General features: G+C 33.8%; 2 protein-coding genes across 4 annotated transcripts; one reads left to right on the top strand and one right to left on the bottom strand.

Annotated features, from left to right (window-relative positions):
• The first annotated feature begins 15 nt into the window (after positions 1–15).
• On the top strand, positions 16–16,163 carry LOC105338822 (voltage-dependent calcium channel subunit alpha-2/delta-2). Of its 3 annotated transcripts, XM_034456746.2 has the most exons (23): positions 16–152; positions 302–487; positions 1,388–1,586; positions 1,777–1,926; positions 3,487–3,632; positions 3,969–4,121; positions 4,606–4,770; positions 4,876–5,004; positions 6,372–6,500; positions 6,737–6,858; positions 7,683–7,786; positions 8,138–8,385; positions 8,483–8,627; positions 8,996–9,127; positions 9,252–9,320; positions 9,431–9,768; positions 10,028–10,183; positions 12,945–13,153; positions 13,635–13,839; positions 14,297–14,507; positions 14,642–14,780; positions 14,893–15,055; positions 15,172–16,163. In XM_034456746.2, the coding sequence occupies exons 3-23, from the start codon at positions 1,443–1,445 to the stop codon at positions 15,374–15,376; spliced, it is 3,462 nt and encodes a 1,153-aa protein (XP_034312637.2). In that variant the 5' UTR covers positions 16–152; positions 302–487; positions 1,388–1,442; the 3' UTR covers positions 15,377–16,163. The 3 variants fall into 3 exon arrangements, with proteins under 3 accessions (XP_034312637.2, XP_034312638.2, XP_065923308.1); XM_034456747.2 differs by having other exon boundaries at positions 95–487; XM_066067236.1 differs by having other exon boundaries at positions 95–487; positions 1,385–1,586.
• LOC117684455 (palmitoyl-protein thioesterase 1) lies at positions 16,019–24,809 on the bottom strand. The gene is made up of 10 exons (XM_034456750.2): positions 24,687–24,809; positions 22,615–22,724; positions 20,779–20,906; positions 19,936–20,006; positions 19,610–19,697; positions 19,048–19,062; positions 18,460–18,550; positions 18,202–18,300; positions 17,617–17,688; positions 16,019–16,444 (listed from the first exon to the last, which is right to left on the bottom strand). The coding sequence occupies exons 1-10, from the start codon at positions 24,775–24,777 to the stop codon at positions 16,316–16,318; spliced, it is 894 nt and encodes a 297-aa protein (XP_034312641.2). The 5' UTR covers positions 24,778–24,809; the 3' UTR covers positions 16,019–16,315.
• Positions 24,810–25,526: the final 717 nt, after the last annotated feature.

Genomic DNA, 25,526 nt, shown 5'->3' with positions numbered 1-25,526 from the left:
TAATTCGTACTGTACAAACGAATTAATTTATTTATTCTGCCAATTTGAAATGTTACTTAAACGCCGTCGTAGACAACAGTAGGCTTATTACAGAAATTCTTATTTCTGCTTTCGGTGGATCAGGATGTAATTAGTATTTTAGTGCGACATCGGTAATCACTTTCAAGTCGTCTGCTATCACAGACCATGTATATACAAGCTCAATGGAACAAATCGTTGATTGTGTGAATAACGGTGTTATTTATTTATTTTAAACAATTTAATTTTTATTACATTTACAAAACCCAAACTTGCATTGTAGCACTTCGTTCTTTATATTCATGGAACGAATCAATACTCCACCGGGAGGGGGATCGATAGCATACAGTGCTGCTGTGGATTCTATTGGCAAATATTGGCAGATTTCAAGTTTCCCATTAGTTATTCGATGTGAAGCGCGCCCGTCAATGGACGGACCCTACAACACCATAGGGATATCGTATACACGGTAAAAAAAAAGTTTTATTTGATGTGATAGATTTATACTACGGATCTATTCTGTACTGCATTGTATCCTAGAGATACAGCTTCTGTTCATCATCATGTCCTTAACAGCTGAAGATGTCCCTTTTCTTTCAATACAAATTATAATTAGATTACAACAACGATGGAACGTTATAATGAATTCAGAATTCCATATTTTGAGAAAAATATCATACCTTTTATCTTTGTTGAGTGTTATGATTTATGACAGGCAGAATTATAGTTTGGTTTAGCCTTCATACGGAGCATCACAGTTGTGGAAGCTAGAGTTCAGATACAGTAGAGTTATAGATCACTATAGACTTCAAACTATATTCTGTTTAAAGATTTGATTAATCACATTTGATTAATTATCAAATGAAAAAGTATGAAAAGTTTGTCATTTAAACACCCCTATAATTTGTCAGGTTCAAGAATGCAGCTAAAAATTGATTTTCAATGAGAATTATGCATGGTGATAAAGGATGTTATCTTTAATTATTCTTCTCTGCCAGTATCAGTACCTAACAAAGGGGAGCTTATGCTATACCCTTGATGTAAGCTTCCAGGGAGCTGTCAGCAGGTCCCATATTTTTAAGTTTTTACTGGTTCTAACTTATTAATCAACCAATTTTCATTTTTGTTAATACATTTTTATCCTAATATAATACAAAGAAAACCTAAGGCTAAAACTCTTTAACATGTATTATTATATAATTATTCAATGCATTGATTTGTGCCAAATTTTAGGTTCTAAGATACCTTAATTGTCCTCACTGAAAACACTTTGTCTTGTTTCTCTGAATAAATGCCAAAAAAATCATCAAATCATATGTTTATGGGATGAGCCATCCTAATTGGGTGACTTTTTGTTTGTGAGAAGCAGGGTTGACATGATACCTTAGGAACAGTACAACAAGACTGGGCACAGCACTGAGGACATGAGGTTGCTACAGATTCTGTTGATAGCCCTAGTACACACAAGAGCAGAATATTCATGGACAGAATATGAGGATGGTGCACATGGTTCGTTGGAAGGTGATGTTTTGAACTGGGCTGTATTGATACAGAATTATATTTTACAGGTACGAAGCATTTTATTTACTGAGACATTTCATTACAGCAGTTGTATACCATTCATAATTTATTATCAAGTAATAGACACTAGGTCTTTCTGACTACAATATATATGTGACTAATTGCTTGATAAGTTGTCTTAAAACAACAGTACTTTTCTGTGATACCCAACATTAAAGTTCTAATAAATTATTCCAGTTAGCCAGTGATGGCATAAAGAAGGATTTTTCACAGGCATATCTTGACAGCGCAAATTACACCTTTGAGAGGAAGGATGGCAGAGATATTGTAGAGCAAGTAAAACAAGAATTAGGTGACTACTTCAGCAAGAAAAAAAAGGCAGCAGAGGTTGGTTTATTTATCATGATAATCATAAGGGCCCTGCTCTGCGGGCCTCCTATAGTCCTCAGTCTTTCCTTCTCTCCGTCCATCCATCCATCTGTCCTTACATCCGTCAATCTGTCCGAGATCTCTCCCATCATATCCTCATTCCCCTTGGCCCAATGTGGCTCATACATCACCCACAGAGTGCCTTTGGGTAAAGGATGTGCAGTGACCTTTAACCATGTTTCTAGGTCTAAGGTTATGGTTATAGCAGACTTATTTAAAAAAATCCTTATTTGGAGTATAGTATGCCCTCTCTCCCATTGATCAAATCTGGCTCATACTTCACTTACAGAGTGTCTATGGTCAAGGGATGTGCAGTGATCTTTAATGAAGTTACAGGGTAGTAGATCAAGAGTCAAGGTAATATCAAACCATGCAAAAATCATTTTTTTTTTTGAGCATATACTGTGGAATCATTAGAATTCGTGGTGGCTCAATTTTCGTGGTATTCGTGGGTAGCCCATCCCCACGAATTTACATCCTCAACAAAAAATTTAGAAAGAGTATTCTTTTTTACTAAAAGTGAAAACTGACGCACCCACAAAATTAAATCCCCACGAATAAGTAAAAAACCAACAATCCACGAAAATTAGCCCCCACGAATATAAATGATTCCACAGTATATACTCTCCTTTTGGTCAAACCTGGCTCATATTTCATGTACACAGAGCTTTTAAGGTAAAGGGTGTGCAGTGTTATTGAACCAAGTTCCAAGGTCAAATGTGAAGGTCGTAGCAGAAGTATATTAAAAATCCTTTTTGGGAGCATATCTTCTCTCACCTTGGTCCAATCTGGCTCATATTCACCCACAGGGTGGCTTTGATCAAGGGTATGCAGTAACTTTGAATGATGTTTGTAGGTTGAGTGTCAAGGTCATATCAGATCATACATCCTTTTTTTAAAGCATAAATCCTTTCCACTTAGCCCTATTAGGCTCATACTTTACATGAACAGAGTTTTTGGGTTAATGGTGTGCAGTGACTTTGATTCAAGTCAATGTGAAGGTCATAGTAGATCTTCGCGTTTGCTTAAACTTGCTTAGATTTAACAGAAAATGCCTGTATGTAAGGGACAGTGAGATTAAATTAAAAGTTCTATGCCATTTGGAAAATTAAGTTATAGGTCAAGGTCAAAGCCAAATTCTCTGAAATGCTTTTCATCCTATTGTCCATTATTTGAGCGGGCCTTTTGAGATGGTCACCATCTCAATGTGTTGTCTAGTTCATAATTGTAATCAGAAATTATGATGGTGTGAAGTCATTTTTTTCAAGCCATAAGGGTATGACTTGTGAATTCATAATTATAAAATAAAACATCTTTGCAAAAGTGTAATTACTTTTTATCCAATGATTATAACTATAAATCTCATAATACATAAAAAGTCTTTTTCATCTCCCTAGTACATGTATTATAATTTTGGGTTTTTTTTTCCAACTCTTTCAGTTTGATTTCCTTAGGCTTTTGTACTACATTAGTTTATTAGAAAATAAATTCTTTAATGAAGTCTTCTTTAATTTTAAGATTCTTGCACAGAAAGTAAAAGAGATTTATGAGGACTTCATAAAACACAAAAAATTTAAGACAGGAAAGTTAACAGACCTCAAGGCAAAACAGTACAGAGACTCGGATATTCCTGAACAACTGGCTGGAAGCCTTAAGTTTGCTCCGTAAGTGACTTTGTTTGTACATTAATTTTTAACTTCATTGTACTGGTACATTTTAAATATTACATGTAGTTTGTTTAAATCATTATCTATGCATGAGTGTATGGCACATTATGGTATATAAATACAATACTTAAGCTTGATATTATTTCTAGAATATTGGTGTTAAATAAGACTTGAATTTTACTGTATTGGAGAAAATGTCAGTCAGATATTCTTGATGCAGTGTTAGGAGTTACTGTAATACATTTAGTATATAAGCTATTTAAAGTTTTGCTAATATTTGACCAATAATGAGATTTAGTGATGTCTAAGTCATATCTTAATATCTCTGTACAGCTATTACAAACAGAATGTGAGTCAGGAGTTCTCTACTATCAAGATAGCTGATGAAGTTCCAAGAGAAGAGGAGATGACTGTGGACACAGTCAATTTTACTGCTAAGCTAGAGGACACATTCAAAGAAAATGCTGGAAATGATGAATTTCTCAGGTAACATCATTTTTACCGGTAAATCATCTAGAATACTGCACATGTATTCCATAAGAGCATCATACCTCCTCTCATATGGACTGTCCTTTGGGGCAGTTTCAGGCAAAACCTGACAGATGCAGGCTGAGGAGAAATAATGTAATTTCAGAGTATCTTTGTTTTTGTGGCACATGGTCAGCTCACATCCTCATATCATTAACCATGTTGGAATTTTTTGTAACAAAAATATGATGTTTCTAAAGGCTAGGGATTTTTATTTCTTTACATTGTAAAACAATTTCATGAAAAGAAAAAATTTAGAAACCGCAGAGCCCAGTAATCAGCAAAACTTGCCTGCCTTTGCCCCTGCAAATATGCCAAAAGGGATCCATCACAGGCCAATTGAAATTAGGCATTAGATATGAACTTGTTTGTGTGTAAGAGCAAATAGTTATCTTTATCTCAGTTTTCACAAATTGAGTCCATCAGTGCAATTATTTTGCAGGTGGCAATACTTTGGGTCTACAGCAGGTATCGTGCGCATTTATCCAGGACGTGAGTGGTCAACCAACTTTGCAGGGTTTTACAATGATTATGATCCTAGAGTCCGCCCCTGGTACATTGCTGCCACAAGTGGACCAAAGGATGTTGTTATTGTGTTAGACTGCAGGTAATGTTCACTTTTCACATGCATGGTATTAAAAGTGGTATTGATGAAAAAATTAATGGTTGATAATGATGTTTGATTAATATTTATAATTTTCATTTTTTTTAGTTTATCAATGAAAGGTGAAAAATTTAGTATTGCTAAAGGGGTTGCCAAGACAGTCATTAACACACTGACAAAACAGGATTATGTCAATGTAGTGTGTGCCAGAGCAAGCCATTGGGATCAAGTCGGAAAGTAAGAAATCCTTGATAAATAATTCATCTATACAAAAAACCTCTGTATCATGTAACAAAGGAAATATATGAACCTTTGATGCATTGCAATTTTAAATAAGAAGTTATGTAATGTTAAATATTAATGTTTTGGATCAGTTTGAACAATGATTTTGTGATAGTGTGTATATTTAGAACATAATCCACTTTTTCATTCAATTAGCAGTCGCTAAATATTCCATTATGTGATGTTTTTAATCGTTAACAATATTTCGAAGTCCACAGCGACGTCACATTTCAATTGACAGCTCAGATAGCTGAAGCAAAAGAGAGATGATATTTGATTGGCCCAGAACTTTTGGTCAGCCAATAAATATGTGGGTTATGTTCTAAGTAAAATTTACGCAACTGAGAAGGGGCTCGGATGCTTCACTCCTCCTTCTTATATGCGTAAATTTTACTTATTATGACTAACTATTTCACATCAGGAATATTAATTTAAACTAAAGGGTCCAGAGTTTGTGCCTTCTTGTGGTCATTCCTCCTTTTCTATTACAACTTATTAATTTTGACCCCACTCTACGGTCAACCTCTAGTGATCAGTCTGTCCATCCATCTTTGTTCCTTCATCCATCTGTCCATCCAAGATCTCTTGTCCGGAGCACATCTTCTCTTCCCTTGGCCTAATCTGGCTCAAACTTCACCCATAGAGTGCCTTTAAATAAAGAGTGTGAAGTGAAATTGAACCATTTATCTAGGTCTAAGGTTAAGGTCATAGCAGAATTATATGAAAAATCCTTGTTTGGAGCATACCTTCTCTCCCCTTGGTTCAATCTAACTCATATTTTACACACAGAGTGCCTTTAGGTAAAGGATATGAAGGGATCTTAAGGCATTTTCTGATCTAAGGTTAAGGTTATAGCACCCACAGGGTGCCTTTAGCGAAAGGATGTACAGTGACGTTGAGTGATGTTTGTAGGTCATAGGTCAAGATCGTATTGGACCATGCAAAAAATCCTTTTTTTTTCAGAGCATTTAACTTTCCACTTAGCCCTATCAGGCTCATACTTTCACATAAACAGAAGATTTGGGTAAAAGGTGTGTAGTGACTCTGAAACAAGTTTGAAAGTCAAAGAGAGGTCATAGCAGATCTCTTTATTCACCAGTTTTAGACTATAAATCATTTTTCATTTCCTTAATTTTGCTCAGATTAAACAAATTATGCCTGTAGGTGAGGGGTAATTAGATTGAATTAAAAGTTCTATGCCAACTGGAAAGTTTAAGTTATAAGTCAAGCTGAAAGAAAATTCTCTAAAATGCTTTTCTTCCTATTGTTCATTATCTGAGCGGGGCTCTTTGAGATGGTTTAGTCGATTTGTCATTTTCCAGACTTCATTACTATGGAACAACTGCACTTAGTTGTCAACAGGATACCATGGTACCAGCAACTATAGCTCACAGAAAGGACCTCAAAGAGAAGATCCAAAAACTAAAAGCAGGGGGCACAAGTGAACTAGAGTAAGTTTGCTTTGTGTATGTACATGTACGGTAGTCAGTACTTTCCCTGTAAGTAATATAAGTACTGGCACTGATATATATATATATAATCTATACACCATCCCATGGGTCACTTTGAACCTTAATACATAAAGCATGTCCACAAAATTGCATTTCAATTAACCTTCATATAAAAGACTATCCTTAAAAATTGGCCTCCATGAATTTAAATGACTCCACCTTATTTTACTTTGTAGAAAGGGTCTTGAAATAGCTTATGACTTGTTGAAAAGTAATCCACATACTGGTTGTCAGTCTGTCATTGTTTTTGTTACTGATGGACAAGATACAGATGGGGAGAATATCAGGTGTGGTCCAGGTAAGTAAATACATACAATCTCACCTTATTTGATGAAGATTAATGAAACAAATTTTAGGGCCCTATAGTGATTGTCTTGTCAGGAACAAACCTTCTCTCCCCTCAGCCTAATCTGGCTCATACCTCACAGAGTGCCTTTGGGTAGAGTGTGAGCAGTGACCTTGAATGATGTTTATAGGTCAAGGTCATTGGACCATGCATAAATCCTTTTTTTCAAAGTCATTCAAGGTCACTGCTCACACTCTACCCAAAGGCACTCTCTACTCTACATTTTGCCCTATTTGGCTCATACAACACATAAACAGAGCTTTTATCCCCTTGGTCCAATACTTCACCCACAGGATGGCTTTAGTGAAAGAGTTGTACTGTGACCTTAAATGATGTGTGTGGGTCAATTGTCAAGGTCATATTGAACCATAAAATATCTTTTTTTTTCAGAGCATATCTTTTCTCCACTTAGCCTTGGCTCATACTTCACATAAATTGACCTTTATAGTAAAGGGTGTTTATTGACTTTGAACCAAGTCAATATGATGGTTATAGCAGATATCTTAATTCAGTTTTAGACCATAGGTTATTTCCCATTTGCTTAATCTTGCTTAGAGTGAACCGAAAATGCTTGTATGTAAGGGACAATTAAATTGAAAGTTCATCTGAAAAAAATTTTAAGTTATAGGTCAAGGTCAAAGCAAAATTCTCTGAAATGCTTTTGATCTTATTGTCCATTATTTGAGCGGGCCTTTTGAGATGGTCACCATCTCAATGATGTCTATTAACCAATATAAATATTTTGCCATTTTAAAATATGTGTACTTGCATTACAGGCTACTATACAAGAAGTGGGTATGTTCCTGGACCTATCTGTAAGTACAACTGGACCAAGGTATGGAGTGTGGCTGATGGAAAGAGCAAGTACAGCTTGCCCCAGGTAAGCTTTCATTAAAAAGAGTTAGTCTAATATACACACAACCTTAGTAGGATTTATGGTTTTATTATACTGTAGAAACACTTTTATTCATTGGGTTAAAATTTCGTTTTTTCTAAACCAGCTAAAGTTTTGTTAGGATTTTATTTTGTCATATTGTAATCTCTAAAATGCATCACGTATCAACTCTTTATTCATGAATGCATGTACCGGTACTTGGATTAAATATTTGTCATGGAAATAACTTTGTTGATTAATACTGCCAACGAAAATAAAAAAAATTAAATCCTCAACGAATATTTCTGCTTCTACAGTATGTAGAGTATACAGGTTACTATTGGGTATGATTTTCAGACCAGGATATTCAGTTACTTGATAAAAGAGGATGCTGAGGAGTTTCCAGGAAGATTGGCATGTAGTCATAGAGGAAGTCTTGTAAAGCTAAACAATGGACAGAATCTCATCTTCCAGATGAGGAATTATTTTGATTTTTTGTCATCCAGTGCCCTCAACACCAAGGCCATGTGGACATCTCCTTACCTTGATGCCTGGGGACTAGGTATCATGGTAACTTATACCATACCAGTCATTAGCAATGGCACGTAGGTATTTTACTGTAAAACAGGTTGAATGGATTGAGTAATTGGTATTCTGTTAGTTTCTTCAATACAGCTGGGTTTTTTTCATTTTTTTATACAGCACAATTGGAGTAGTTGGTGTTGATGCTACTTTGGATCAGATAGAAAATTTTCTTACAAAACATCAGTGGGGAAATGTGTATTCATTTCTTATCAATAAGGAAGGAGAGACAATTTATCATCCAAAATTAAAACCCAGCACAAACGTGAGAACTGAAACACCAGGGCTGCATTTTACAAAAGAACTTACGACAAATTCCTAAATATTTTCAGTCTCACAGAATAATTTTCAAAGAACAGAACTTTTATAAAAACATTTATTTACAACTTTTTTGATTTTATATAATTACAATTTACAGCTTTCAGAAAAAAAAAAGAATGATTAATTTGTGATCAATAAGCAATCATCAATTTGGTCGTAAGTTATTTTGTAAAACGCATTCCAGGCTATCAAACCATTCCACAGAAGTATATTGATTTTAAATTGGCAGTATTAATTCGGTTTTGTATATGTTCATTTACATGCAGTTGGCAAAGTTTTAACATAAATGTATCATTGTGAAAAATCTTTCAGCTCTTAGAGGATCCCATATTTATTCCAATAACACAACTTGAAACAGATGAGGAGTTCCCTTTGATACTGAAAGACATGAGAGAGGGCAATACAGACATGAAAGTGATAGAACAAAAGGATAAATCCACTAAAGTAGGCAAAGTATTACATAGATATATACTGAGTACTGTACTTATAGTGTATGCTGGATAATCAAATAAATTCAAAGGAAAAATATAGATGTGTATCTTACAAAGCAGGGGTTTCTTTTTTCCAGACTTTCTTCTATGCAGCAATAGACGATTCAGAATATTCATTTGCCTACATACTAACTGATACAGATAAGGTAAATAATATAATTGAATTTGTGGGAAACTGAATTAAAAAGAGTTGTTTTATTTGAACCATCTTTTGTCTTGGTTGAATAGAGAAAAAAAAATCAATTTATTTTTGCAGGAATTCCGGCGCTCTCAGGAACCTGTGGACAGATCAAGTTACACTACAAGTTACTACAACTTATTGAAGGAATACTTGAACCCTGTGGTCAAGGAAGAGTTTCCCCATGCTTGGGAGGAGCTTGTGATTCTTGAAAACGAGACCCAGAGATACCCAGGCCTGACCATCAGTTACAAGCACTCCACCATCTTCTTGGCCCCCAAGTCACATTGTGACCCTATCCAGTACTTGTATGATGACAATCTGGCCAAGAAGACCATAAATGCACATCGCTATATGAATTCATATGAGACAGATGATGGATGCGTAGGTGACCAAGTTTATGACAAAGGAATAAGGTAAAATTTGTGAATATTTACTTTGAAATAAGAAAATGATTACCGGTATACATGAATATTCATCATGAACAAGCTTAAATCAGCAACATTGCAAAACAGATCACATATCAAATGAATAGCCCAGAATATTGAATGCATCTGGATCATCTTTTTTCTAAGAATAAGGTTGTTCTACAAATTTAGTAAGTTTTTACAGATTGAAGTGGAGGTAAAAATTTTGATCATAAAATGCCAAGCAATGTGATATATTTTTTTTAAGGGCTGATGTTCTTATTACACAACCTATAGAGGAGATCTGGAAATCTCGAGAATTTGAGTCGTTGTCACAAGTAAAATGGACAAACATTGGACTGAGGAGTGGAGTGTTCAGAACTTATCCTGGTCACAGATCAAAGAGAGGATATGATCCAACAAAGTAAACTTGTGTTTAATATGACAAATTCTTTATAGAATAACATTTATTCAATCTAAATATTTTTGACAAGCAAACAAATGGTCTATTGGGTACTGATCTCTTACCATCTTGATAATATTCAGTACTATAGTTGATTTTTGACAGAAGAAAAGCTAGAAGATGTACTTACATAAGGGTCCAAAGGTGTAAATGCCTAACAGAGTAAAACTCACAGGCTGCAGAATAAAATCTATTTCAGTACTTGTATTGTTACCATGTTATTATGGAAATTAGAGGCAATAGAACAAAGTGACAGCAGACTCTGTTCTTGAAACATTATAGCCAAGATATAAACTCTTTGATTGTGGATAATCACTCTTGATACACAAGTTTCTTGTCATGAAATTGTGGCAGGAAAAAGAATCCTATTTTTTATGCCCCTCTTCAGAGAAGGGAAAATACCGTATATTGCTTTGCTGCTGTATGTCGGCGGTCGGTGGGTCCACCAACAATTTTTGTTCATTTTCTTCGCAGAGGATTATAAAATATTGAAATGAAATTTGGTAAGAACAACTAGGTCAAGTTCAGTTTTAAGTACGAATGAGCAAATTTTAATAGAGGGATGCCACTCGCACATAGAAAAATCCAATTATTTTTTTCCATTCATTATCACTGCAAAGGTTGAGCAAATTTAAAATTACATGTACTGATGTGTCACGTAAAATGTGTGTTTTTTATGCAAACTATAATCTGAAAACTTTTGACAATATACATGTCATTCTTGATAGGTTGATGCATTTTGTATGGTACTGGTAGATGATCCCTATTGATTTTAAGTTCAAAAGGTCATTTCATTTTCATATATACTGCCTATTATGTATACTGCCCATAATAAAGGCTTGTGTACCCTATAATGTATGTCTAAGGGAAGTGGGCATATAATTAAGTGTTTCAGAAACATTTTTTTTTTTCAAGGTTACGGTTACCATAGACTAAATGAATGCATGTTTGTGGGAAAGGTAGAGAGTATTTTTTTTGCAGTAGGATGATCATATTTCATACCTAGTTTGATTATGGTGGGGAAGAGAATCATACAGACATTTATTTTGAAGGTTGATTAAAGCTACTGGTCAAGATACAGCAAATACAGTTAAGGTACTTCACTACACCCAGACTTATACTTTTTAAGACACTACGTCACAAGATGGCGATTTAACGTAGCTCGCGGGTTTGCTGACGTCACAATAGGAATCGACGTAAAGAGTTGACCGTCATAGCAAACTCATAGTTTTATTTTAGAATGACAAATGAGATATTTAGAAGTATAAAAGAAAATATTTTAAAAAGCTTATATGCGGTTTATGACTGTTAATACAAAGATTTATAATATCAAGTACTGAAAATTTAAAGATGTCACATACATTGTCACATTTTGTTTGATAAAGATAAAGAATGAGTGTGCGTTAGAACTCTTCCATTTAAAGACATGTTTTAAAATAGATTGTATGCATCAACTTCGCTTCTTTTTTTTTTTACAATTATGACTTCCGTAATCTGTACTACCGATTAAATTCTTAAATTTCTTTTGGCTTGAGATAACTGTTTTATTCGATTACTTACTTATAATGTCAGTAGTTGCCTGGCATTTTATTTTTGCATTGATTGACTCTGAGTTTTAAAAAAACAAATATAGCAATTTTCTGTATCTTTACAGCCTTACATTAATTGCATTTAATAACATTCACAATAATGTCTAATAAGCATTAACATGTTCTAAAATGTGTTAAACAGCTAGTCTTGTCAATAAATGCATTTCAATTTTGGTGTTCTAAGAGGTACGGAAATGATGATGTCAGGCTAACGTCGTAATGAAAATATAAGATTTTAAGAAATCTTTTAAATCTTTAAAGTTTTTTTGCCAAAAATTGGCCGAGAACACATACTGATATTTTGTTATGAATTGATTCATAATTATCTCCTCTGTTTTTGTGTTGAGTATGATTAATTTCGTCTGAATCGTTTAAAAGTTTTGAGCATAGTTTTGTAATGCGTTTCTCGGTTAAAATGTGCATTTTACTATATATTTCATTGAAATGGCGTTGATTGATTTTATTAATGACACTGTATTTGAAACACGATAACATTATTACCGCGCAGACGAATCTTAAATAAATTTTAGAAATAAACCTATAAAACCTATGGATCATGTGGACAAATTTTCAAGGTAGGTTTTCTCACAAGCAGGTAAACCCGCGAGCTACCTTAAATGTGTTGATAAACTGTTTATATCGTTCGATTGGGTTGTATATCGTCATAGAACAGTGGCTAAAGTACATGGCTTCTGAACCGCAGATCATGAGTTCGAATCCGCCTGGAGCTTTTGTTCATGTTAACTGAATTACATTTTTGAAAATGTAATTTTTCATCCAAAATTTCACATTTTTTTACCTATTAGACTTAAATTCTTCTTATCCATTATGATATCTCTCATAATCAAGTAATTTTCTGCTGATTTGAGAAAATATTTCAAGGTGTAGTGAGCCACCTTAAGTCAAGATTATTATACTTTGAAATTTAGTTCACTTGGTGATCGGAAGAAAAAATCTTTTCACTCCCTTTTTACCAAGTTAGATAGGCATATCAGATGTATGTCCTATAAGCTGAACTCAAGTTCTCTTCTTTTTAGGCATTGTGGGTATTACCTGTTATTAATAGAAAAAAGTCCAACCCTTAACTTGTGATGAAACCTGAAGCTTACAGGAGTAGGATATGTATATTTCAGGCGGCCCTGGTATAGAAGAACAAGTAGTACCCCATGGAGAACCTCCATCTCTACACCTTACATGGATGCTGCTGGAGTAGGCAAGATTGTCACTATCTCCCAGGCTGTGTTTGAGGGAATGACACCTCGAACAGATGAAGATTGTTTTAATATCACACAACCTTTACCAGGGGGCTGTGTTTGTGAAGTAGATACTGACTGTATCAGTCGTAAGTAACATTTCATTGTGTCAGTTTCATAAATGATATAGAAAAGAATGAGATATGATATGGGGATATGAATTTTAGGCAATATGCTGACAAAGGCCCCTAAATGAATCAGGCCAATAAATTTAATAAACATGAATGTCATAGACATTTATTTCAAATTTAATTTTATTACAAGATCTGCAAGTGGGAATAACTCAGTATTCAAAAGTTAACTAAAATTAAAAAAAATTAGTTTTCCCCTCTCGATACGACAGTTAAATGAATCAGTGTGACAGCATTTGACCTGATGCAGGGGTGCCTAGGGAAACAAATCTTTAATTATTGTTTTCGGCCAAAGATGTGTTTCTTTTCTTTTTATTAAAATTGCAAAAGACAAATGTATTCAAAATTTGCTTCTAAAATATAAAGTGATATAATTTTGTAGTATCTTTGCATTTTGGTTTAATCAATCACTGAATCACAGTTCGTTATGTACATGCAGGTGTTTGTTATGTAAGTGAGGCACCAGGTCCAAATTCTGATCAGCGTCGCTGTGCGACAGAACGTGTAGAGGGAGTAACAGGACTAGACATCCTATATGATGATTTTCAGAATAGAACAATGGAAGCCATGCAGGCCAGTAATGGCTTAAAATCCTGTAACCAGCACTACACATGTCCAAATGGAGAGGACAAGTGTCAAACAAGGTTGGCACTTTCTTTTTATGTTCCATGAGAATGGACTTAACTTTTTAATTGTTTGTTTGCAATTGAACCATTGGTCATATCTTTTGAGCTACACAAGATATGGTCAGATAAAAGGATTAAAAAAAAGGTCAAGGACAAAATTGGTCAAGGTCATTGATAGAGGTCTATGGGCAAATTTGCTTCCATTGATCTTTGAGAGGTAGCATACATTCGACTGTTTTTTGTTGAAATACAACATGAGTACGTATATTCAGTACAAAAAAGCTATATAATTTTATTCTATAAATTGAAACCTTATACATATACTAAATAAAGGCAAAATTTGAGAGCCTTGCTTTACATGCAAGGGAAAACAAAATTTTTAAAAATGCTTTTAACCAGTACACTGTAATTTGAAAAAATACATGTACCTATCATTGTTCAGTAAAAACATATTTATCTATTTCTTTCCCGACAGATGTTACTTGTTTGACAGCAAGGCATTTCTGGTAATGGACCCCGACTTTTTAATAGCTAGTGCATTAGATGAAAGTAAATATGAACAAGTTCAACTTGGAACCAAAGAAGGTGAGGTTATGAAAGACCTCATCTACAAGCATGATTTCTTTGTTAGAGTAGAGAGCATTGATTTCCAGGGATCTTGTCGCATAACACCCGAGGAACCAAAGGTATCACGATAGTATGATCACAAGTGTTTTTTAAATGCATTAAAATGAAACATACTCAACATCTCATAGCAAAGTTTTTGCAGCAGTACTATTGATACTGTTTGACAGTTTATCTTTCAAACACTCTTACACAGTTATCTCTTGATGGAATTCCCAAAAATCCCGGGGAACAGGATGACTATATTAGAAACAAAGGTCCTATTCCACAGTTTAACAGTGAATATGGCTGCATTCAGGATGTAATTCAGTTCAAAACAAATGACAAGGCATTAGGTAAGGCTGAATATAGAATTTACAGTAACTGTTTTTTATAAATATCCTATGTTTAAGGCGGATGAACTAAAAATTTACATAAGAGGACTGATTTAATTTGTTTGTATTTCAGGACCAAGTGGAATGATTACAGGGAATGTATCTGGTCCGTGCATGTCTGGGTTTTACTATGTCACATCACTGCCAAAGACCAACCTTTATTTGCTCATCATAGAGAACTGGAACTCATACCCAGCTTCTCTGTTCTATAACTTCAACTGTCAAATTACTCGAAGGTATGTATTGCTAGTCATTTAGAATTTGTTCTGAAACAACAGATCTTTAGCTCTCAATAATGTGTTAATTACTGTGAAAGAATTCTGAGAAAGTAATTATGCTTTATTGTTCTCAGCATTGTGAACTCAGGAGCATATCGTATCATCAATGGCACATGCAATCAGGCTTCAAAGTCCAGTAGAACTCTAGCAGAGGAAGGAAAGTGTCCCAAGCTGTCTGACAAAGATCTTATGTGTATCTATACAACAGCCACACCGCTTACCTCAACTCCTGTCCTAATACCACTGACACTGTTCTGTACATATTTGATTTATCTCTGAACATTTTGTAAATATGTAACGCATTTTGGCAAAATAAAACTTGTACATCGAATTTTACATCGACAAGGGTATTTGTACTATGTTTATAGGTGTGATTTTGCGAATTACACGTTTACGTTTGTTTGCTTTTATTAGAACTCCTTCAGTATTATTATAGGCATGGATATTTATGTATATTATATACATTTTTGTGATAGATTACCAATTGTAGAATATACACATGAGTTTAAACCCAGAATAAAAAGAATATGACATGACACATTCAGTTCCTTTAATACTTCTGGTTTTGTGATAGCACAAACATTGTGTACAAAAATAGTTTATTTGAAATGCACATGGGTTTACAACAGACACACAATAATAAAAATCAAACTATCAAAAAATCAAATTTGTGAGAAGTCTTACTGTCATTTTTAACCCACTAACTATCAGTGCATTTTAAAGACAGTTTGAGGACTATGTTTTGCAGAACATCATTTCACTACTGGGTAAGTTCAAGTGATACTTCTAGTCAAAATAATTCTGAAACAGCTACATGTATTAGCGTATTCTATACAGAATGAATTACAATTGTTACTGCATATCCACCATACATGTTATAGCATGGGGTGCACTGTATTGGTGTATTGCAATATGAAACAAAATCACATACCATTAATGATGATTAAATAAAAAAAAAATCCAAATGAGAAACGTGTACATATTACAATGATTTTATCACAGCATATCTCATTTACATACAAATTGAAGTTTAACAATTTATAACCACAAGAACACAATTGTTTTACCGTAAAAAGTAAATTTTGTTTAATAAATAATCAAGTTCAAAATAAAAATTTATGCATCATTAAAGAGTAATTGCATGTAAATGAAAAGACTATCTGGGTGATATGTTTTCCCAGTTAATATCCTAGTGGTGTGTTTGAGCTGTCACCAGCTCTAACCCTTCAAATACTTGGAGACGATGTTGTCAATGAACCACTGCTCAGTGAATTGAAGATGGTCACCAGGAGACGCCAGGAAGTGAAGACGTCCAGTACTGTTCATTGTTTTTAGTCCAAGCCAGTCCTGTGTGTAAGAGAAATAGGTATAAAAATAAATCTACTGGTATTCATTTGGTGGAGATAAAAAAGTCTGACTGTTTAACTTGTACCTATGTACTCTCTTTGCATGGTTTATTAAAGGTCACTCAGATGACCTATTGCTATCTGTTTTGTCTGTCATTGTTCGACGGTTGTAAACTTTTGAACATTTTTAGCTTCTTCTCTGAAACCACTGAACCATGAAGGGGAGTAATAATTGTGAAATTCATGACCCCTGCCTCCCTGGAGCCTGAGGAGTGGGGCTAAAACCATCAAAATTAATGCATTCTTTAAATAATTTTCTTCTTTACTCCTGGACATCAAAATTGCTAGCATGATGGTAATAGGCATTGAACTCTCTACTAAAATTGTGAAATTCATGGCACCAGGGTCAGGGGTTCTGATGCTTATTTAATGAAATTCTTTATTTTTAAAAATATATTCCTCTGCTCCTGGGTATTAAGCCCATGAACTAAGTACATTGTTTTGTTTAGGAAAAATGCCTTTTTCAAAATTGTCAATTTCAGGTATTCTGATGTTAGGGCAGGGCTTTAATGTGATATACTGAAAATACATCAATTCTTTGAAAATTTTCTCCTTTGCTCATAAATATTAAGCAGATGAACTTTAAATACATAGTTATGATGATGAAATATAACTCTTCCAAAATTGTGAATTTCATGGCCCCTGGCTCAGGGGTTCTTGTATTAAGGGGGGGGTCTAAATGAATGTGGTAAGTCTTTGAAAATCTTTTCCTCTGCTCTGATGAATTAAGTACATACTGGTAGTTATGATGAGAAGAGTGCCTCTTCAAAATTATGAATTTTGTGGCTCCTGCGTCAGGGGTTCTGGTGTTAGAGCAGGGCTCTAATGATTATATAGGGTGGTGTGGTGTAATTTCGACAATCATTTTTTTTGTGCTTATTAAAGATTTATTCAATTATGTCAGTGTATGTTATGCTTCAATTTTAAATATTTTTTTTTGGAATTTAGAAAGTTTATTGGATTAGACAATCCCTGAATATCAAAAATGATTTCGTAAGCACTGTAATTATAATGCACATGAATATACATTTCAAAAGCCACACTGCAGAAACTCAGGTGACTGATAAGGCCCATGGGCCTCTTTTTATAACTTTTTTATTGATCTATCATTACCTCTTGGTAGAGTGGTGATTCAAACAGAGTGAATAAATCTTTAGACTGTCCAGGTTTGTAAAATCCAAACCACTGAAATAAAAAAATTATTGAGTATACTGTAACTGAAATACATGTATCATTACAAATGAACAAAAGTTATGATTTCCTTTACCTTATTTTTTTTTTCAAAACAACAATGTTAAACTGGTCTAAAAAGACACAGGAACCTGACGTTATATATTTTTCTTACAATAATCCCTTTAGCCATGTATTGCATATCTTAGGCAGTAGATGTAAATCGAGGGTGGTTTTTATTAATGACAGGTGTAATGCGTCATTTTGGTTGAATCAGTTGCAAGCTCAGATGTTGAAGAAACAATCGTGAGATAAAAATTATCAATAAATAATTTTACCGATAAGTTTTAAGCAACACTTCCAGCTGATGTGACAGTTTTAAATAAATCCAAGATGGAGGCGATGTAATTTGTGTATATTTTAGAGAGTATATTTTTTTTTCATTTTGAAAAAATGTATAAAGTCAGGTGCCTGTGAGTAAAAACTGTAAGTGCTAGCTGTTGGGCTACACCACAAAACCCCACTCACCTCACTGTCCCTAGGGTCCACCATTGAGTCTTGCAGGAATTTAACCAAGACAAAGTTTTTCAGTTTCAGGAGATTGTTTTTGTGGGTAGCATTTCTTTTCTGTGTAATATACAAAAAACAAAATTTCTTTGCATTAAATCTACATAGTACGTATCTATTTGTACACATGGGAACAGTACATGTAGATGTTCATTCTTATAGACTGATTTATCTTAGCCTAAAGCTGGAGCTACTTATATATGGGAACAGCGGACTTACATTTTCCTGGTTCAGGTCGGCAAGGAAGACACTCTTGGACTTGTACACATCTTCCTGGAGGGGGTCATGCCAGTATTCAGCTTGAACAAGACTGCAGTGAATTGAACGAAACATTATAAACTGTCCAAGTCTTTCAATAAAACAATCATGTTTGCCTACTGTTATACATGTTATCCCCCATTAAATAACCATATTAACAAACAACATAATATCATTAATATCATAATTCCTTCTCCTCTCCTTCTAATAAACTTTATTTATAAACCTGTAATGGGAAAATAAAAAAAAAACCCTCTATAATTTGTATAATTCACATATTTATTCAGATACAGTATGACCTCATTCTACCAGTAATACATGATATCCTACACTTCAATTCAAGGAGCAATCAAAGAACCAATTTTAATAAGTACCAGGTAGACTAAGATGTCCATGCTGGCAGATAGCACAAGAATTGGACAGTACAATTTCATTAGTAGTTATTCTGATTAAGGATTATTCTGAATAATCCAGCAAAACTGCCTGTTCTCACTAATACACGTATCCCAAATATTACCTTATAATGGTTAAATGATAGGCTTTACTTACTTGTTTTGAACAAAGCTGAAAAAACAAATGTAAGCACAAGGTAATGATAATATTATGGATGCAGATATCTATTTATTGATGAACTTTAATTAATACATCAATGAAAACCATCAATGGTCGTAAATAAACATATCAAGGCTTGTGGGATTATATAGACTCCTTCACGCTAACTGCAGTACTGCTATTTTGCAGGGCAAAATAACATAGTTTGGTGAAATGAAATAACGTCAATTGTTTTATTTACAAATGTTTGTTTGGAATTGCCGCCTGGAAGTTGTTTTTTTTTCAGCTTTCAAACTCAAAATATAACCAATTAAAAATTGGTAAAAAAAATCTTCAGATAATTTTTTTTTAATCTTTTGCTAATAAAATTTTATCAGAGGGGGTACTTCAATGAGGCAGGAGGCAATTCCAAACAAACAATAATTTTATTTCGCCTTTACCTTCTAAAAATTCAGCAAAGCATATCAATTTGCTCTGCAAGAGAGCAGTACTGCAGTTATGGTGAAAAGCTCTATTCAGATGCCAATGTAATATTGACTGAGCATGCAGTCTTACTGACCTATTGTAAGCTCCTAGATTAAGTAGCTTCCTGACTATGTCACACAAGGTGCTATTATCTCCAGGACAATGGGGAAATCCATACACTCCTACAGTAAAAAAAAATTGCTTCCTATCATTAAAACAATGGAAACTTGTTTCCTGATGATAACATACCGGTATATCACATTTGTTCCTGGTAATTTAAAGATATACTTCTACCGTATATATAGTCAATGGCACACATAATTAATATTTGGCTAAATATAACATGTAAATTTGCAACTTTATTTCTGAGTAAACATAATTGATTGAATGGTAAACATGTTCGCTTCTTTTCCTTATTACCCTGATGCTGGCCTCCCACAGAAATGAGGTTCAGCATGGGAGGATTTGGACACTTCTGGGCAATTGCTCTCCTGGAATGAGCAAAAATACTGCTTAGATGCATTTATTTATTAGATATTCCATTATGCATATGACATAGGAGGAGTTCCATTACAACGATAAATTTTAAACGATTTACAATTAATGTAAAAATAATAGTTTTAGAACTGCTAGAATGTGGACAATTTAAGAAGAATTGTTCCAAACTAAAAACAGAACTTTGATTAATGGAAATTGCTCTTCCCCCAGAGTCTATACACCAAGAACATCAGAAATGGAACTGCTATTGATTTTCTGATCATTTTGGTTACCACTGTAATCTCTGGTTTCAACACAAAAAAAGATTGTATCTACCATAATTACATGGGCTTCTAAAGTTAATGCCATATCCCTGGGTGATATTTGTCTGAAGGTACAAGACATTAGAAATCATATATGTGCTTTTTGTAATCTTTGCCGAATGATGACTAACATTACAGCAGTTAATGAAAGTCTAGGTGAAACATAATTCAGCCAGAGACCAGAGTTCGTGATTATTAAGCAGTATCAATACTACTGCAGGGTTAAGCTTACTACATATGTCATTTCATGTACTTTCTTCATGATACTGAGCAGATTCCATTGGCTGTGGGAGATATTTACATTTTCTGTGAAAATTGGTCAGTATCTTTTTCAGTTAATTCATTTATCTGTTACACGTACAAGATTTAGATTTAGACAAGATGGTCAGTTGTTGAGGATATGAGAGATTCTGCCAATTCCTGATCGTGAAATGATGAAATGTAACCTGAATAAAGTACTCACAGAAACTGTCCACCCTGAGAAAACCCAATGGCATTGTACCCTGACTGTAGTTTGGAATCCTTAGCAAGCTGGTCACAAACATTATCAATTTGTTTGTTAACATTCATCAGGAATCCATTTTCTGTGTCCTAAGAATCAAAATAAAAGAATAACAATATATATATGTCCATGTATTTGTCAATTTTCCAAAGGATGATAACCCTTAACATCTGTCAGCGGCCCTTATTCTACGAAAATTCTTAGAAAAGTCTACCATATGATTTTGATTGTTTTAAAACAAGAGTGAATAAAAATTAAGACATACCCTGATAATTAATAGCTTGGATCATTTTTTATTGCAATGATTCGCACATTATCAATGGTTTTATAGACCCCTAATAACAAATTTTGCTCTTGTTTGTGACCTTGTCCTTTCAAAATAAATAGAATGGGTGGATCTAGCGTAATAGTGGTAAAATACATGATAATTTAAACTTTATGTTTAAATTATGCAGATTGACAAAACTTGTTTATAATATCACTTGCCTTTGTAAATCACTAAAATCTCACCAGTTTATGATAAACTAAATCTATTAAAAATACAACTTACAAACACAATATTGACATAAATGAATGTTAATGGCATATATATTAGCCACATTAGACATTTCCAAAATGTATATGTACGGTAATAGATTATGAAAGGATAAGCAAGTTCATACCAGGTGAACAAAATCAGTTTATAATGGAGAAGGCGAATTGGACTTCTACACTTGAGTGTAGTGAGGTACATTTTTCACATATAGATTTTGGCGCAATACGCTGACCAGTTGAAGGAATAAATGTACCTTATTGCGCCTGTGTATTTGAAAGGTGTTTAGATGTGGGGCAGAGCTATAAGTCTATGGAAAATGAACATAAACAATGTACCCTTCTTACAAAAACGATGGCTACAGTATATTCCTAAACAAACGCGAAAAATTTATATCCATGTAAAATAGCGAGAAGCACATCTCGCAGACTTTAAAATCTTACTTTAATTTTTGGATAGATGTAAACTAGGGATGTCAGTTTTACTCGAACAGATTAATCAATTAGTCGGCTTTAGTTGAGCAATAGTCGAGTACTTGTTGATTTAAGCTGGGTGTCCTTTTCAAATCATTATATTAAATGCTACTGTTACAAAAAGAGTATATTCAACTTAAAAACATTCATATAATAATTATTTGCACTTAATGTATTTTATTTAAAATAAAATCATATGGACATTTAATCTTAATACATGTATCTGTCAGCAATTAAATGTCTTAGCTTTTCCTTTTTCTTATGACACTTATATATACAGTCAAACTTAGTTATCTCAAACTAGATGGGACTGTTTAAAAACTTCGAGATTTCCAAATACTGGTATTCAAGATATTGATGGCAAAATACTTAAAAAATAAGTGGTTGGGACTTACAAATTACTTTGACATATCCATTGTATTCAAGATATCAGTGTTTGAGATATCAAAATGCAACTGTACTGGTGCATTAATTAAAAAAAAAATAAAATGTTTCAAATTTTTCAAAATACTTTCTCAAGGGTAATAGACTAAAAATTGTGAAATTAAAGACTCGCATAAAATAAAGAACTTACAGTATCTCCCACCTGATTACTTTGTCTTGGGTACTGAAAGGGATACTCTAAGGGTACACATATCAATGATTTTAACAGTACATTCAAGGTCAAACAAAATCTGAAATTTATTATAATTTTGTTTGCCAATTTACCGGGGGCCCTATATCACATCATTCTTTCATGGTAAAATTTAAGATTTCCCTTCACAATTTCGTGATTTACTTAAATAACCTCACCTCTACAATGTTACTGCCAATCTCCAAGGACTTCACATAAACACCTTTGACTTGTTTTTCAATGAGTCCCTTTATGGAACCCATACTGAGAGGGTTACAGCAACTGTCACCTAGAAAATCATAATACATTTATATGAATTATTTCCAATAATTACCAAATTGCCCAAATTTACCATCATGGCATGAACAACATGACACTATTAGGCCTTTATGGTCACCTATATGGAAAGCTGCTGAAGCAAAATACAACTCATTTTAAGATTATAAGGGTAAAACTTGAACAATTAATCAAGGTGGGCATCTGTCAATATCAATGTGGGATAAATGTACATTATAACCAAATGACTTTCACCAGGTTTAGAATTTTCAAATTTTACAATATTTGACCAAAAAATATTATTTTAAATTTTTTTGGAAAGATAAAAATCATAAAAGCCCCAGCAGGAATTGAACTCATGACTTACAGATTTGTTGTGTAACCCAATGCCCTAGCTACGCTGTTAGGTGACAATTATGAGAAAGAAAATACATGTATTTATAAAATTATACTTGATTTTATTGTTTATTTCAAAAGGAAGTGTGTCACAATATGGAGGTGTCCCATACCACCATAATAAAGCAAAATAAGAATTCTGAAGGTGATTTTGACCAAATAAAGGAAAGAAATAGAAATGTGTCCATAAAATATGAATGCCTTGCATGAAAAAATATTTATACATTATACATTTAGTCTGAGCTAATTATAAAACTCCAAAATGAGGATAATGGGATATTTTTTATTTACCAATACTAAGATTCATTGTAAGACATTTGTTGAAAAAACATAATGTAAGATGGAATAGTTTTTGAAACAAAGGTATAATAATCCCACAATGGAGGAAATTAAAGTCAAGGTCATACTTTTTATGAAGATCAGACAATTTTAACATGGTTGAATTGCTCTTACTCTAACCTCTGATTTATATTAAGTTGGGGGGTGTAAAATTTTGGTAGACAAAAAATGTGCTACTTTTGGACTGACTGGCCTTATTTCTAAACACATTCTGTGTAAAAATTAGTACCATTATAATGGCATTAAATTCTTCATTCAATTTACTACATGTACTGATATCGGTACTTTACCTGCCTAAAACTTTCTCTTAAACACACTATGATCTATGAAATTGAAGTATGTTAAATTCAAGTCAAGATTGAGAGTCACCATATTTACATGTAAAAAACTTCATCACTTCCCTTTACAGGGCTGGTGATGGTGTTTAAAAGAATTAAAAGCAAGTGCAGTGCACATGATGATAGCTGTAGTAAAATGTTCAAGGAATTTTTTTTTATCAAATGTTTGTATTGAATGTGTTAAGAAATTAGGTTAATCGGTTCAAAACTAGTGCAATTTTTTGTGTGCTCTAAATTGCAGTTTTTTACTATGTGAGGCACTGTAGCTCCCAGGTCCTCCATCCACATTTTTTCAGACCGGGAGCTACAGACCTGCATGCAGCTAAAATTAAAACTAACTGGTCTTGAGAGTTTAATTGAATGTTATTTAGGTAGATTCATTTATATAGAATATTTATTCAATAACTGGATATGATTATGTCTCTATCTCTTTGTCTCTATTTGACTCCTCTACTCCGTTTCCACTAAAATATACAGCCCTGGATAAATCTTACGAGTGTTGTTGCATTTCATGTATTTATATCTATTAGACATTGACTGTATGGTTAGCATGAGTAAACCCCGCCTTCTTCAAATCCGAGTTTGACACGGACTGCCCAAAGTCCAAGCTCATAAAGCGGCCTTATATGTATAAAGCTGAGGGGTTTTTTTTGTCTGGTTATTTTTTGTGTAAATATTTAAGGTCCACCAAAGGCTGTAATTAAAGTATCAAAATAGCAAACATTTCTTAACTCTATATACCAATCATCTATATTGATCAGTAACATATAACAGTTAACAAATACGTCCCTGTATTGATCTGTTGATTGAGTAACTGTTATCAACATTCAGTTGTCGTCACGCTTAACATTCATTTTGAATCTAGCACGTGGAGAATGAGAATGCAATAAATATAATCATACCCATTCCATGCCAAAGGACGACAGGTGTCGTTGCTGCAAATGCAGTAGTTAGAAAACACGAGAAAAACAACACACTTCTCATGTCCACCATTTTGAAAGTCACATGATTTTATTGAAGGGAAGTCACGTGGTTTGTGTACTAATTAAGGCGGGAATTTTTAAATAGCGTTCACTGTATCACCTTCTATTGTCTACAAGGATATTTATTTAAAAAAGAAAACAAATAGAAACTGGATATCAGTTTTAAAAAGGGCAAATTCATTGGCAAAAATTCAAGATTTTGTTTTAAAAAATTGATAATATTTTGCATGTTTAACAACTTATTTTGTAATAGTTAACAATCTTGAAACTATCTTATTGTTTTACAGTTCAAACATAGCATCGAAAATCGGCGATACACATTGACAATCATTGTCCACTTTTTTCTCGCAGCAAAGATTTTTCTGAAATTTACTTATAAGAAATTGAATGATCAAGGAGTAGCTCCCCCCCCCCCCCCCCCCCCCCCCCCCACACACACTTTTTATGAGTATGTAAGAAATTGTAATAAAAGTAATGAAATTAAGGGTTCAACTGAAGTTAAAGGTATACTATGCCCCCCCCCCCCCAACCACCGATTAGGATTTTTATTTTGGGGAAGGCTTTTTCATTTTCGACTGTCAAGATGTTTTGGGTGAGTCTGCGACCCCCCCCCCCCCCACCACCCCTCTCTCCCCTTCAATTGCTTTCAAAAACAATGCTACGTGCCTGATTATCAAAGTTAGTCTTCAGCATATGTATCCCCGAGTACCCAAACTCCGTCACCATAAGCAGAAAACATTCCGCGTTTCTCTGCAATTT

This window comes from Magallana gigas, chromosome 7, assembly GCF_963853765.1.
Source record: "Magallana gigas chromosome 7, xbMagGiga1.1, whole genome shotgun sequence".
NCBI classification, from domain to species: Eukaryota; Metazoa; Mollusca; class Bivalvia; order Ostreida; family Ostreidae; genus Magallana; species Magallana gigas.
The sequence above is the reverse complement of the archived record's forward strand: the minus strand, read 5'-3'. Positions and strand labels throughout refer to the sequence as shown.